At 57.7% G+C, this 15,407-nt stretch overlaps 1 protein-coding gene across 4 annotated transcripts in view; it reads left to right on the top strand.

The window, feature by feature from the left end:
• The first annotated feature begins 2,072 nt into the window (after positions 1–2,072).
• The window catches only part of ACOX3 (acyl-CoA oxidase 3, pristanoyl), a 42,296-nt gene continuing 28,961 nt past the window's right edge, over positions 2,073–15,407 (top strand). The window contains exons 1-7 of one of the 4 annotated variants that reach the window (XM_042937020.1): positions 2,073–2,189; positions 2,980–3,083; positions 8,347–8,504; positions 8,837–9,070; positions 10,217–10,291; positions 10,656–10,745; positions 13,102–13,245. In XM_042937020.1, the coding sequence (XP_042792954.1) occupies positions 8,361–8,504; positions 8,837–9,070; positions 10,217–10,291; positions 10,656–10,745; positions 13,102–13,245 (687 nt within the window). In that variant the 5' untranslated portion in view covers positions 2,073–2,189; positions 2,980–3,083; positions 8,347–8,360. Of the gene's footprint in view, positions 2,190–2,579; positions 3,084–4,454; positions 4,721–8,346; positions 8,505–8,836; positions 9,071–10,216; positions 10,292–10,655; positions 10,746–13,101; positions 13,246–15,407 lie in introns of those variants that run through there. The other 3 variants (XM_042937019.1, XM_042937021.1, XM_042937022.1) reach the window with 3 other exon arrangements.

Genomic DNA, 15,407 nt, shown 5'->3' with positions numbered 1-15,407 from the left:
ACTGGAGAGGATTTTTATCAACTACCAAAGGGCTCTTATTTGGGCTTATTTTTAGTTCTATTATTATTCTTATTTATTTTAGAGGGAGAGACAATGAGGGGAGAGGGGCAGATGGAGAGAGAGAATTCCAAGGAGGCTCGATGCTCAGTGTGGAGCCCAACATGGGGCTCCGTCCCATGACCCTGGGATCATGACCTGAGTGGAAATCAAGAGGCGGATGTTCAACTGGCCACCCAGGCACCTGATGAACTTCTTTTTCCTTTTGTTATTCAAATCCTGTTTTGCTGTTTTCTCCCTTGTCTCTCCACCTGGTGCTGAGACCCCTTGGCTGCCATAACTTCAAGCCTACAGATGACCCCTTCCACTCAGGAAGATCCGTACATGCGATCTCCCTTGGATTCAGCTGCCTCTGCCTTCCTTCCAAAAGTCCCTAACCCCCACCCAACTTTAAAGTATATAATCTGTCGTCTGTCGCAATCCCAGGGCAGCTCTTTTCTGCCCACAGTTCCTGTCCCCGTGCTTTAATACAACCACTTTCTTGGGGCGCCTCGGGGGGCTCAGTAGGTTAAGCGTCTGACTTTGGCTAAGGTCATGATCTCACGGTTCGTGAGTTCGAGCCCCGTGTCGGGCTCTGTGCTGACAGCTCAGAGCCTGGAGCCCGCTTCCGATTCTGTGTCTCCCCCTCTCTCGGCCCCTCCCATGCTCATGTTCTGTCTCTCAATAATAAATAAACGTTAAAAAAAAAAAATACAACCATTTTTTTTTGCACTGAAGCCATCTCAAGAATTCTTTCTTGGCCGTCAGCTCCGAACCGCAGCATTTTCCACATATCCCAACTAGAAGTCTGGTTTGGATGGGAGTAACAGCTTCACAACTGTGAAGACGCGTTGTCACGGAACAAATGAGAAGGTATTGCAACGTGCGGTGGGAACAGAGACTTTCCAAGCGTCAGCTGAGCGTCTCCACGAAAATCGCCCACCGGCATCTTAAATGTCACACATCTCAACACTGAACTTGTCATCCTTCTCTTCCCATCTTTCAGTTCCCTTTCAACGGAAACCTTCGGACTTCTTCCCTGTTCTCTCTGCGGTGAATTGCCAAATCCAGCTGACTCTGATGTGATTTGGTGTGATTCGGGATCCAGGAATGAAGGGTCAAGAGAGAATTCTTGAGATGTTTATTATGCATTTAAAAAAAAAAAAGAAAAAGAAAGGAGGTTTATTAAAGCTTGGGGACAGGGCCCACAAGCAGAAAGGGCTGCTGCCCTGGGATTGTCAGAGCAATTGAGTATATACTTTTAAGGCGGGGGTGGGGGGGGGGGTACGGGTGTCAGGGATAAAGGGAGTTTCCCAAAAGACCTTCATGTGCTGAAGGTGACTCACAGATCCTGGAGGCCTGGCAAAGCTAAAGCGGTTTCTCTGCTAACAAAGGCCTTAACTTTGAAACCACGTGGAGTTCCTGGGGGAATGTCACGCTCTGCCTGCGTCAGGGATTTGTCCATGGGTTCCCGGCCAGAAGGACATTTGATTCTACCTACGTTTCCTCTGGCCTTTGAGCTCCACATCAGGTTCGAGCTCTATGAGGCAGGCTCCCATGCCCTGCGTGTCTTAGCTTGGACCTCCCTCCACCCCCCCCCCCCCAAACAGCCCGAGACCAGGATTTGGGTGCAGGTGACCCGGCGGCAGGAGAGAGGCCCGGGGCAGCGAGGCGGGGGTGGGGGCAGAGCGCGGGGCTGCGGGCCGGGGCGCCGCTGCCGGGGGACGCTCGCGGGGACTGGGCAGCAGGCCGGGTCTGGAGCGGTCTCGGGCACCTGCTCCAGCTCGGTCACCGGAAAAGGCGCAGGCTCCGCCCGGGGGTGTCAGGCCGGCGCTCTGGAGTCGGCCCGGGGCCCCTGCACGTTAGGCAAACACCCCGATGCAGTTAGAGAGGGGCCGGGAGGAGCGCCCGCCCGCGCCCAGAGACCGCCCCGCCAGCCTCCGCCGCGCGCCGCCTTTTCGCTGAGCCCGGAGGGCGTGGGGGTGGCGCGGGGTGATGACGTCAGGGCCGGACGGTGGGCCGGAGGCGGTGCGCGCGCGCGGGCCAAGTCTTGCAAGCGCTCGCCCGCGGACGTGCGCGCGCTCCAGAGGGCATTTATTGGGGGCCCGCTGTGTGCGCTGGACCAGCTGCCGGGAGGGCGAGCGAGATCGAAGGTCGGACTCCGTGGGGCCGCGGGGCGCGCGTGGCAGGGGACGGAGTGCCTGGCCCGAGCTGGGCGGGCGGGCGGGGGGGGGGGGTCATCCTTCTCTTCCCACGACCACTCTGCCCATCTTTCAGTTCCCTTTCAACGGAAACCTTCTAACTTCTTCCTTGTTCTCTATGCGGTGAATTGCCAAATCCAGTTGACTCTGATGTGATTTGATGGGATCCGGGATCCAGGAATGAAGGGTCAAGAAATTCTTGAGATGTTTTTTATGCATTAAAAAAAAAAAAGAAAAAGAAAGGAGGTTTATTAAAGCTTGGGGACAGGGCCCACAAGCAGAAAGGGCTGCTGCCCAGGGATTGTCGGAGCAATTGAGTATATACTTTTAAGGCGGGGGTGGGGGGGGGTACGGGTGTCAGGGATAAAGGGAGTTTCCCAAAAGACCTTCATGTGTTGAAGGTGACGCACAGATCCTGGAGGCCTGGCAAAGCTAAAGCGGTTTCTCTGCTAACAAAGGCCTTAACTTTGAAACCACCTGAAGTTCCTGGGTGGGGTCGGCAGGTGCAAAGATCCTGGGACACAGTCCATTCCCGCGGTGGGTTGCTGGGGGCGAGACGGCAAGCGCTGGGGACCCGGCCGCTAAGCGTGCGAGACAGTTTGAGGAGTGCGGACGTTGCCCCCCCGAGGTCACCACACAGCTGTCCCCTAAAGGGAGGATGATCACATCAGATCCGCATTTTAGAGTCACCTCTTGTGCCCCCGAGAGGAAAACTGAGCGAAGGCGGCTGTTGCTCTTGCAGTGATTCCCTGCCGGGGACTGCTCCAGTGCCCCTGTGAATTGCAGCAGCCTGGATACTAGACAGCAGACCAGCATTTCCGTGTGGTCACCCTGACACACAGAGAGGTGAGGCGACAGGCTGAGTTCACCCAACTCGGAAGCCGGCGCTGACTTTGGCATCTCAACGTCAGGCATTGTGGCTCCGGAATCCTTGGTTGCTGACAGCTGCACAATCTTGCGGTGGTGTTGGTGACCACTGGTGGCATGGGGACCTAGGGATCTTACTGGCTGCTTTGGGTCATGGGATTTGAGACCGGGTGCGATACCAGCTGTGGATCTTGGGCGACTTCACGCCAACAAGCTCCAGTCTGCTCATCTGGAAAATTAAGAGTTGGAGAGTTAAGAGTACTGATAATACATGGTGTCACCAGTACCGTTGAGATCATGTAACTTCTTCTTTTTTTTTTTTTTTAATTAACGTTTATTTCTTTTTGAGACAGAGAGAGACAGAGCATGAATGGGGGAGGGTCAGAGAGAGAGGGAGACACAGAATCAGAAACAGGCTCCGGGATCCGAGCTGTCGGCACAGAGCCCGACGCGGGGCTCGAACTCACGCGAGATCACGCGAGATCATGACGTGAGCCGCAGTCGGCCGCTTAACCGACTGAGCCACCCAGGTGCCCCGAGATCATGTAACTTCTTAACACCCACCTGCACCCAGTGGTTGCTCAATGATTGGACAATATTGTGATCGACTTAATAGTTGCAGAGGGAAATGATTCCATAGCCATTATAGAGGTGCAGTGGAGGGCTTGGTAACCAACTAGGTTTGGGGACAAGCAGAGAAGGGGAGTCCAGCGTGGCTCTCAGGTTTGATAGCTCCGGTAACCCGGGGGAACTGGCAGTGTGGACCTGGGTCTGTGGAAGGAAAGGCTGGGTCAGGGAGCCCTGGGTTTGAACATTCAGAGCTTGCGGAACTCTAGAACGTGAGAGGGGAGGGGTGTCCAGGAAACTGCCAAATGAGTGTGGGGGTCTCCTTTCAGGTCTGTGAAGCCTCCTCCGTGCATCAGGGACAATCTCAGCAGGTATTGCAGAGTGAGAGTATAGCCGAGGCTGGGAGTCTGCAAGGAGCCAGAGGGGAGCAGGAAGGGACAGCGGTGTGGTGTCCTGGACCGCAGGGAGGGAGCACGAGGAGACGGGGATGCAGCCTGGACAGGGGGGTCGGGAAAGACCCAAGTTCCCCTTGGACTTTATAGCTTGTATTTTTGAGCACTTGGAATTTGCCACAGCTGTGCCTTACTTTCTTTTTGTTTTTAAATTTTTTTTTAAACATTCATTTTTGAGAGAGAGAGAGAGAGAGAGAGAGAGAGAGAAACAGCATGAGCGGAGCAGGGGCGGAGAGAGAGGGCAACGCAGAATCGGAAGCAGGCTCCAGGCTCCGAGCCGTCAGCACAGACCCCAATGCGGGGCTCAAACTCAGGAAGGGCGAGATCATGACCTGAGCCGAAGTCGGGACGCTTAACCGACTGAGCCACCCAGGCGCCCTCGGTGCCTTACTTTCCAAAACAGTCTTGCTTTGTGGAGATCTAACTCAGCATGCAATCCGTCCATCTCAACTGTACAATTCAGTGCTGTATTTGCAGAGTTGTGCAACCATCACCCCTACGTAATTCCAGGATGTTTCTTCACTCCAAAAGAACCTTGGCCCCGTTAGGAGTCCCTTCCAGGCTCCTGGCAGCTGCCGATCCACTTTCTGTCTCTACGTACGTACCTGTGCTGAACGTGAACAGTTTGCATCAGTAGTCACGGCACGGATGACCTCCTGTGTGTGCCCTCTTTCCCTTAACATAACATCGCCCACGTTCATTAGTTCATCGTATTGTAGCAAAGAGCATTTCATCCTCTGGGAAGAAGACATTGTGTTTATCCATCCGTCAGTTGATGGATGTAGGAGTTGTTTCCTCTTTTGGGGGTATTATAAAAATGCTATGAGCCTTCCGGCACACAGATTTGTGCGGATGTTTCATTTCTCTTGGGCGTATACCTGGGAGCGGAGTTGCTGGGTCACGTGGTGACCGTATATTTAAACTTTTGAAGGAGGTGGACGGGCTCTAATTTCTGCACGTCCTCATCCGTCCTTGTATTTATCCCGTTGATCGTGGCCATCGTGGTGGCTATGATGTGCTGTCTTACTGTGGTTCAGTTTGCCCTTCCCTGATGGGTCATGATATTGAGCGTCTTTCCATGTGCTCGTCGGCCATTGAAGTCTTTGGAGAAACTCTCTTTGAGGCCTTTCAGTTGGGTTATTTGCCTTCATCGCTAAGAGTCTTCGTACAGTCTGGGTACAAGTCCCTCACCAATACGTGATTTGCAAATAACTTCCATTCTCTGGTTTGTCTTTTCACTTACTTGTCAGCAGCCTTTGCAGCAGAAGATTTTATTTTTGTTTTTTGATGAAGTTTAAGTTAGCTACTTCTATAGCTTGTGCAAGAAGGCTTTGGCTCACCTCAGATTGTAAAGATTTACTCCTACATTTTCTTCTTAGAGGTTTTCGTGTTAACTTGTACATCTAAGTCTGTGTCCCTTCTGAGTTCAGTGGTGTGTGTGTGTGTGTGTGTGTGTGAGAGAGAGAGAGTTGGCCCTCATTCCTTTGCACGTGGACATTGGGGTGCTGGCACCGTTTGAGAAAAGACTGTTCCTTCCCCATGACGTTGTCTTGGCGTCCTTGTCCCAAAGCAGTTGACCCTACATTTCAGGGTTTACTTCCAGACTCTCAGTTCTGTTCTGTCCGTCTACACACATGTGACTTTCTGCCAACGCCGTGATGTTTTCATCACTGTCACTTCTCAGCAAGTCTTGGAATCAGGCAGAATGGATTCTCCAACTTTGCTCTTTTTCCAGACGGTTTTGTCTATTCCGGGTTCCTTAAATTTCCACATGGATCTTAGGATCAGCTTTTCAATTCCCGGAGAACAAAGCCAGTCGGGCTTTTGACTGGGGCCACAGGGGCTCTGCAGATCACTTGGGGAGTGTCGGCTTTGCGACGACATCAAGCCCTCTGACTCATGAATGAGGGGGGTGCCTTTCCGTTTATTCAGGTCTCAGGTTTCTTTCAAAAATGCTTTACACTTTTTTTTTATTGAATTTATTGTTTTTGACGCTGTTGTAAGTTGACTTTTTTTCTTAATTGCATTTTGGAGTTATCGCTGGTATATGGAAATACAGTTGATTTTGTAGCCTGTAAACTGAGCGAACTAATTTGTTCTAATGGTTTTTTAGTGGGCTCCTTAGGATTTTCTATATACAAAATCATGTCATCTGCAGATAAGAGAGAGGTTTCTGATTAGCATGCTTTTGATTTCATTGTCTTGCGTAACTGCGGTGGCTAGAATGCCCAGCACTATGTTGGTTAGGAGAGGCGGAGCGGACATCCTCGTCTTGGTCCCGATGTTCAGAGAAAGGCGATGAATCCTTACTGAAGTGTGAGGGTAGCTGTGGGTATTTGTAGACACCTTTTACCAGGTGGGGGGAGTTTCCTCCTGTTTCCACTTTGTTGAGAATTTCTCACGAAAGGGTGCGGGATTTTGTCAGATGCTTTTCCGGCACACGTTGGCACAATCGTGAATGTCTGTCCTTTATTCTGCTGGCGTGGTGTCTTACCCTGATTGGCTTTCACATGTTGACCTGGCCTTAATTTCCTGCGGCACGACTCCCTTGTCTTCTGCTGGCTTCGTGGGTCACCCTGTTCCTGTCTTTTGGAAAACACTGTGGACACGGCATTTTTCTTTAAATGTTTGCTACAATTCACAATTGAAGCCCTGTGGCTTTTCTTTGTGGGCAGTCTATTGATTTTTTTTTTCACATTTATTTATTTTTGAGAGACAGAGCACAAGTGGGGGAGGGGCAGAGAGAGAGGGAGACACAGAAGCTGAAGCAGGCTCCGGGCTCTGAGCCATCAGCACAGAGCCCGATGCGGGGCTTGAACTTACGAGCCACGAGATCATGACCCGAACCGAAGTCGAACACTCAACCAACTGAGCCACCCAGGCACCCCTCCCTTTTGAAAATTTTTTTTTAACGTTTATTTATTTTTGACAGCACGAGCTGGGGAAGGGCAGAGAGAGAGAGAGGGAGAGAGGGAGACATGGAACCCGAAGCGGGCTCCAGGTTCTGAGCTGTCAGCACAGAGCCCGACGCGGAGCTCGAACCCACGAACCGGGAGATCATGACCTGAGCCCAAGTCGGACGCTCAACCGACTGAGCCACCGGGTGCCCCAGAATCATTGTTGTTTCCTTAGGCTCGGTAGTAATGTCCCCTTTTGGATTGGCTCAACCTAGCTAAAAGTTTGTCAATTCTGTCAGTCTTTCCGGAGAACCAGCCTTTTGTCGGTTTTCTCTGTTGCTCTCCTCTTTTCTGTTCTGGTGATTCACCGTCTTCACCGTCTAACGTCTGCTTGCGTTTGGTTTAGTTTGTGCTGATGCTTCTCCATCACAAGGTGGCGCCTGTGGAGGGGGACTCGGGCTTGGGAGCTGCCCTTCTGCAGCCCCGGGAGCCCCAGAAAGTGCCGGCTGAGCTTCAGGTTCTCCATCCCTCATCAGGGACGTGAGCGTGGGCTTACCCTTTGGGGGAGGGTTCCAGAAGAGACGGTCCACAGAGGGCACAGTCCCCGACAGCCACGCGGGCGCTCAGAAGGCCCCGTCCCACTTTGCCCCTCTCACGTGGAAACAAACACACGAGGTTGTTTCATCAAGAGATTTGTTTCATCAAGTTCCCATTTGCTTCTGGGCAAAATTGAGCAACTCGGAACCCAGCGTCCTAGATGGCGTCCACCGGGGCGGGGGAGGGGGCGGGGGTGTCCACGCCCGGGATTCCACTCTCCCGCCGCTCCTCGAATCCAGTGGGAATCCACGGCGGGAAAGGAGCAGTCCTCTGAGAAGACCCGGGAGGATTGTTTGGTCAGGAGGGCTGGGCTGCAAGGTGCCCTCTTCGTGGGTGGGAAGCCACATGTGTGTCCGTCGGGAGAGTTCAGGGCAAAAGGCTGTGTTCAAAGGCTCTCTGGCAGGTGTCCCGTGCCCTGGCGGGCCGTCCTGTGCGGCCAGAGTGGACTGGCCGGTGTTGGCCGGACTCCAGAGGGCGGCCTCCCGGACCGCGGGGTCGATGGCCTTCGGGGGTGGGTCCGGTGGCCCCGAGAGGGCGAGGCGTCCTCTGGCCTCAGCTGCCCGGGGCTGCCTCCTGACCTTCTCTCTGGGGAAGGGGGGCACGAGGTCTCGGGCGGTGACCGTCTCTTGCCGGCCCTTCCGAGTCCGTCTGTGTCTGTCCCGCCTGTCGCGCGGCTGCGGGCAGCCGAGCGGGCACCGCGGCCGACTCCGGTGTCCGCGTCTCCCACAGGCTGACGCGGTGCGATGGCGGCCCCGTCGGAAGGCGACGCTGCCTCCCTGCTGCCGGACCTGCCCGGGGGACCCCTGCAGGCCTACCGCGCCCGCGCCTCCTTCTGCTGGAAGGAGCTGGCGCTGTTCCTGGAAGGCGAGGACATGCTGCGCCTGAAGGTGAGGCTCTGGGCAGCATGCCGGGCGTCTGGCTCGCGGGCACAGGGGGCCCTGCGGCCCCTAAGGACCCTAAACACCCTACCTGGCCCCCGGCCTGGCCCGTGTCCTCGGAGGCCCCCCCCCCCCCCCACCCCGGGCGAACACAGGTTGGTTAAGCTTCTGAGGCCTCAGGTCCCCGTGCCCGCGGCCGGAGGGGCCTTCGTCCGCCCCGGGGTTGCAGGGGTCGCCCGTGTCCCGCGGCACCAGTGGCCTCGGGAAGAGCCGGAGCGAGAGCGCGGCGTGCGGCCGTCCTTCGCCTTCGAGCCGGCCGTTCCCGTCTCCCGCGTTTCCAGAAGAGCATCTTCTCGGCCCTGGAGGACGACCCCCTGTTCGCCCGCTCCCGCGGCCACGAGCTCTCCCTGGAGAAGCACCAAGAGCTGACCTTCCTCCGCTGCAAGCGGGTCTTGGGGCGCGCCCTCCTCCGCGTGGAGGACATGGTGCGGAACCCGCTGTCCGTGCTGACGCTGATCACCTGCCTGGGCACGTACGACTGGTCCCTGGCTCAGAAGTTCCTGCTGCACTTGCTGGTGAGTGGGCGGTGAGGAGGCCAAGGGGATCGAGCCCTTCACGCCCCACGTGAGGCGGGGGAGGGCGCCGTCCGGGGCCGGCGGGAGGAGGAGGTGCAAGAGAGGGTCCTCAGCGCACGAGAGGCAGACGCTGCCCGCGGGGAGTGGCGGCGGCTGGTGTTTGCTCGCTCGTAGGGTTTCGTGGGGTGTGTCTGTCTGGGGGAGGTTTCTTTAAGAGATTACTTTCTTGGGGCTTGAACTCGCGACGCTGAGACCGAGAGTCACGTGCTGTTTGTACCCATGGAGCCAGCCAGCCGTTGCTCTCTTAAGAGATTTCTAGAAAATAATATAGGAGGGGCGCCTGGGGGGCTCAGTCAGTTGAGTGTCCGACTTCGGCTCAGGTCATGATCTCACAGTCTGTGAGTTCGAGCCCCGTGTCGGGCTCTGTGCTGACAGCTCGGAGCCTGGAGCCTGCTTCGGATTCTGTGTCTCCCTCTCTCTCTGCCCCTCCCCCTGCTGACACTCTGTCTCTGTCTCTGTCTCTCTCTCTCTCTCAAAAATAAAAAAATAATATAGGAAACAAAACCAGAGATTAGAATGTGTGGGCAGATCTTGTGATGTTTGAGGGAGAAGTCCAGCTTCTTCCAGCTGTGTGTGCAAATTTGCATACGTGAGTCCTCGACGGGAGTGCCATGCAGTGAAAACCCCAGAAGAGAAGGAGCTTTGGGGGACTCTTTTGCTTTTATGCCAAAAAAACTTAAAAGAACCCCCCCCCCCAAAAGCCAAAAACAAGAAGGGAAGGGAAAGCAGGTCTGGGGAGACGCCAGCGCCCCCCGCCGGCACACGGGTGGAGGTGGGGAGGTGTGTGTGGCTGGGTGGGACGTGTGGCCCGTGTGCACCCTTTTCCCTCCTCTCCCCTGTCCCCTGCCGTCTCCACCTGTCCCCTGCTGTCTCCCCCTGTCCGCGGCCCCTGGGGACCTCCTGAAGGCATCTGAAGTGTGAAGTGCTTCTGCTGAGCGTACCAGACACGGATTCCATCCCCCCTCCCCCCCCCCCCCCCCCCCCGCTTCCCTGCCACGAGTGTCAAAGCGCGTGTGGCTCCTGAGGCCCCGGGACCTCAGGACTCCTTGACGGCCACCGGTTTCTCTGATGATTCTATATTTTCAGGTTTTTGGATTCGCAATTTACAAGTCTGGTTCCGAAAGACATTTAGAATACCTTCCCAAGATCCTCAGCATGGAGGTGAGCTCAGAGTCCCGGCGGACCGTGAGCCCGTGGTCCCCAGATGTCTCTGCAAAGGGCCGCGTGCCAGAGGAGGTTCCGGGGGGCCGTGTGTGCCGAAACCCCAGCACCCGGTGCATTTAGCTTGTTGCCGTCGAAGCGAGGCCTTCCCTTTCCTTCCACGGCCCTGGCAAGGCGGCTGTCACCTCACCTACCCCGCCGTCCTCACAGGCTGGGGGACGTGGTGTCCCTAACACCCTGGTGGGTCAGGCGGGGGAGTGGGGATTTAGCGCTTTGACCTGGGGTTTTGTCCTTCAAGGAAGGACAGCAGCGGGTCCCTCCTGGAACCTTTCTTGCCTTACATTGTTTTGTGCTCCCGCGTTAGATTTTTGGATGTTTTGCTGTGACTGAAGTAAGTCACGGGAGTAACGCCAAGGCCATCAGAACGACCGCTCACTACGACCCCGCCACGGAGGTAGGTGTTACGTGCGCGTCGCGTGTGATGCGGTGTCCTTACGCCCAGAAACCCGTCTTTAGACACGTGTGCTTCTACCGTGCACACGGAGACCCCTCACCCGGGAGGGTGGCGGCTCCTGGGGGGAGAGGTTCCTTTCTTTGTTCACCTGCCTGCTGGGGTTTGGACGCGGCCCGGATCATTTACAAAACCAACAGCGTGAAGAAGACTCTCCCCGGCGCTGGTCTTTGCTGGCTGCCCCTGCCCCCTGTGTGCGCCAGGCTCCGCCGGCCGGGGCCTGCCTCGTCCACTCCTGCCCCCGTGTCTGGCCCCTCCGGCCCCACCGCCCTCCTGCATCCCGTGGCCCGCGTGCAGACGTGTGTGGCGTTTGCGCCATTGGCCGCTGCCTCCCGTGTCCGCATCTCCGTCTAGCACGTCCCTGTGCAGGTGTCGGTCGCAGCACGGTGCGGTCGCGGGCTTTGTCCTCGCTCTCGGGGAGACACGTGTCCGCAAATGGGGTCATGATTTATCGGGTGGCTGGTGGCGCAGAGGGAAGGGAGGGCAGGGAGAGGATGGGGCGCACGGGTCGGGAAGCTTCCGCCCGTGGCCTCCGTGCTGTGCCGCTCCCACCCCCCGGCCCCTCTCCCACCGCCGGGTCAGTCTCGTCCGCTCCTCCGAGGACCGCGGTCCCCGCTGCTTGTTCTGCACCTGCCCCAGTGTTCCAGGAGCCCTTCGCCTGCCCCTTGTCGGTAGTGTGGTTTGCAAGAGTCCGTGTAACGGAAAGTAAAGCCCTGTGCTTGTGTATTTGCTTCTCATTCCTTCCTTCGTGCGTTCAGTGATGTGGGCTCCGTGCACACTGTGTGCTGAGGGGCTGTGTGCCAGCAGAGCAGAGCCATGAAGCCGAGGGGGGCTGAGGCGGGGTAGGGCAGGGCCAAGGGGAAGGCGGTCGTGGTGCAGTGCCCGTGGTCCCGTGTGCCGGAGAACGGCGGGCAGAGAGCCATCAGCGACAGCCCTCTTGGGTTTTCTATTGGCCTTTCAGCCACCAGGTACCTCTATCCGAACCCAGGTTTTGCTGGCCCGGCCCCGTCTCTTTTCTCTGCCCCCTGGTGCCGAGGGCTCTCGGTGCTAAGTGGGGAGGCGGAGAGGGCAGATCCCACGTGGCCTGGGGGCCTGGGCGAAGCCTGGCCGTCCATGGGGCGGCCTGCTTCTGACCTGCTTCCTCTCGGCACCCGTACTTCAGTGAGCGTAACGTCGCAGCGGGGGAGATCGGGAGCCCGAAGTCCTCTGTGGGCCGCTGGTCGGGCACCTGCTACGTGCCGGGCACTGCTTTCAGGGACCGGGCAGCTAGCGGTGAACGTGACACGTGAATCTTTGCTCTGGGGGATCCCTCGTGCCGGAGCAGAGACACGGATGGACAGCCGGAAGAAGTTAGGTGTGCCAGGGGGCCATGGAGACCTGGAGGGGACGGTGGCGGTACGCCACATGCAGGGAGGATGCCTGCAGAGGGGGGAGCAGAGGGGGGACTCCAGTCCCCCATCCCCCCGCTTTTCTTCAGCGGGGCATCAACATCTGCGAGGTAGTCACACGGTGCGCTTGGAGGCCGTGACCCCATGCACACCGCTGGGCGGCACGAGGGGGTTCCCCGTGTGCCCTTCACAGCTTCCCACCTGCGGGGAGAAGGACACCCGCGGGGTCTGCCCGCAGTGGCCTGCAGGTTACAGGGGAGGCAGCTCGCCGTCGGACTCTGGCTTTGTCCAGCTGTCAAGCCCCCCGCCCAACCCTGGAATCGCTCACAGGCTCCCCTACCCCACCCGACTCATGGACCCTCCCGGCCCCCAGCCAGGACCCCCGCCCCGTGTCTCCCCTGCTCGTCTCCTGCCTTGCTGAATACCCGGCGAGCCTCCCGGCCCCTCCCGTGACCCCCGGCTTCACTCACCCTGATGTCTTGAGGTGCCTTGTGCTCCTGGGCACGTGGCCCTCATGGAGCTCGTAGGCGGGGGGAGACCGTGGGAAAAGAAGGTCTGTCGCTGGTCAGAGCCCAGGGAGGGGTCAGGGAGGAGCGCACAGAGGAGGGGCCGCGGAAGACGAGCGTCGCGGTGACTGCTCCCCGGGCACCGGCCGGCTTCCGGAGAAGTTGGCGTATGTTTCACCGTCCGACCCCGGAGTGGTTTTCCGTACCGGTGTCTTCGTTAAGTCACAACACCCAGGGATCCGCTCCGTGTACGGGCCCCCCCTCGTGCCACACGGGAGCTAAAGCGTTCGCTCGGTTCTGCTCTTCTTCGGGGACTTTGAGCAGAGAACGTGGGATTCTGCACGTGTTAGGCTTGTTCGTTGGAACTTGGACTACGGCTCTAACCTTCTTTTTCCCCTCGCGCAGGAGTTCATCCTACATTCCCCGGACTTCGAGGCCGCCAAATTCTGGGTCGGCAACATGGGCAAGACGGCCACCCACGCCGTGGTGTTTGCCCAGCTGTACACGCCCGGGGGCCGCTGCCACGGCCTGCACTCCTTCTTGGTGCAGGTGAGGGGGCTCTCGGCGGGGAGGTCTCACCCACGGGCGCTTGGCTTCACCGGCAGGCGCCTTCATCGCAGCTGGGGCGGGGGCGCCCCTGGCTTCCAGTGAGCACACCGCAAGGACGCGGTGGACGCCCTGTAACGCACAGGACGGCCCGCCCACCCCCAAGAGGCAATTATCCGGCCCCCGATGGCGGTGGGCCGGGCTTGGTCAACCCTGGTCTAGACCTGAGGTCGTCTGAGGCAGAGTCGTCCTGTTCCTCCCGTGGCCACGTCGCCATCTTTCCAGACACTCTTCGCAAACCTGGGCTTCCCGGCCCCGCCTTCCTGCGGTTCTGACCCAGCACGTCCGATGTGGGCTCCCGTGCGGACGTAAAGTCTGACTCCGGGGCCTTGACGTCTCCTGTTCCCGGGCCACACGCAGCAGCTACTGCCACGGGGGCGCCTGGGACCGATGGCCAGGCCTGGGCTTCCTGCCTCCCTGGTGGGGCCTGTCTCCCGACCGCCCGGGGCGGCTGCGGTGTCCCTGAACCCGGAGCTTCCGGAAGCTCCTCCGGGCCTTCCTGTCCCGGCCACCTGGATCCTGACCGAAGCCCCGCTGCCCTGCACCCCAACCCCACTCTGGCATTCTTGTTAAGACCTTCCGGGTGAGGGGCCCCTCGGAAGAGAAGAAAGTAAGCCGCGTCCCTTTGTCCTCATTGAGGTGAAATTCAAGTAATACGAAGTGATTCGAAATTCAGGGGCCTTTGGTGCCTTCCCAGTGTCGGGCATCTGCACCCGTGTCTAGTCCTAAAGCGTTTCCGTCTCCGGGAGGGCGCCCCGCACCCTTCCTCGCCCCCCCCCCCCCCCGCCCCCGGCAACCGCTCGCCTGCTCTCTGCCTCCACGGATTCGCCTGCACTGGACGTTCCACACGCAAGGAACCCTCCAACGTGAACCTCTGTGCCTCAGCCTGTTTTCTGAAGGCCATCGACGTTGTCAGAACGTGCTCAGTATGTGTTAGAACTTCCGTGCTTTTTAAGGGGGGCGATAAGCCTTCATGTGGATGGACCGCCGTTCGTGCACCTGGTTGCTGATGGGCATTCTGGCTGTTTCCACCTTGTTTCTGTCGTGAACGTTCACGAGCACCTGTCTGTCTGACCACGTGTTCTCCGTTCTCGGGGGTCCACACCCAGGAGCGCAAGTGCCGGGTCCTGGGGTGATTCCGTGTTTAACTGTTGGAGGAACTGCTGTACTGCTTTCCACGGTTCTGCCAATTTATACTCCCATCGGTAGCGCGTGAGGGTTCAGATTTTCTCATATCCTCGCCAATACGTATCTTCCTTTTTTTCTTAAATACGCACACAAGTGGGCATGGTAGTATTTGTTTTTGTTTTTGTTTTTGTTTTTTAACATTTATTTATTTTGGAGAGAGACAGAGACAGGATGAGAGTGCGTTAGGGGCAGAGAGAGAGGGAGACGCAGAATCTGAAGCAGGCTCCGAGCTGTCAGCACAGAGCCGGACGCGGGGCTTGAGCTCACGAGCGGTGAGATCATGACCTGAGCTGAAGTCGGACGCTCAACCGACTGAGCCACCCAGGCACCCCTGTTGTGCTTTTGATGTGCATTTCCTTTTCCTTTTTTTCTTTTTGGAGAGTGCGCACAGGGGAGAGGGGCAGAGGGAGAGAGAGAATCCCAAGCGAGCTCCACACTCAGCACGGAGCCCGACGGGGGCGGGGGGCGGGGGGAGGGGAGGCTCGATCCCACGACCCTGGGGTCATGACCTGAACTGCAGTCAGGAGTCAGACGGTCCACCGACTGAGCCACCCAGGCGCTTCTGGATTCCCATTTTCTTCATGACCAGTAATGCTGAACATCTTTTCGTGTGCCAGTTGGCCACATGTATATTTTCTTTGCAGAAATGTCTGTTCAAGTCCCTTGCCCTGTGGAAATAAGCCAAGACCTCCCTTATGGGAAAGGCAAAGGTTGTGTGCTGCCTGGAGGGGGAGGTTTGGCCACTGTCCCTTGGGAGGTTGGGGCAGTGACTGCGTCTGGCCGGGGGAGTGGGCTTGGTTTTCTCAGGCTGGTCCCGGGCTGGCAGCAGGACAAGAGGAGAAGCTGTTAGCATCCTGCCAAGCTAAGTGACCCCATCTCTAACCGACCGTCACAGGCGTCTTGCTTGGCCGCCTGCA

This window comes from Panthera leo, chromosome B1 (assembly GCF_018350215.1).
Source record: "Panthera leo isolate Ple1 chromosome B1, P.leo_Ple1_pat1.1, whole genome shotgun sequence".
NCBI classification, from domain to species: domain Eukaryota; kingdom Metazoa; phylum Chordata; class Mammalia; order Carnivora; family Felidae; genus Panthera; species Panthera leo.
This window is presented reverse-complemented; position numbering and strand designations above follow the sequence as displayed.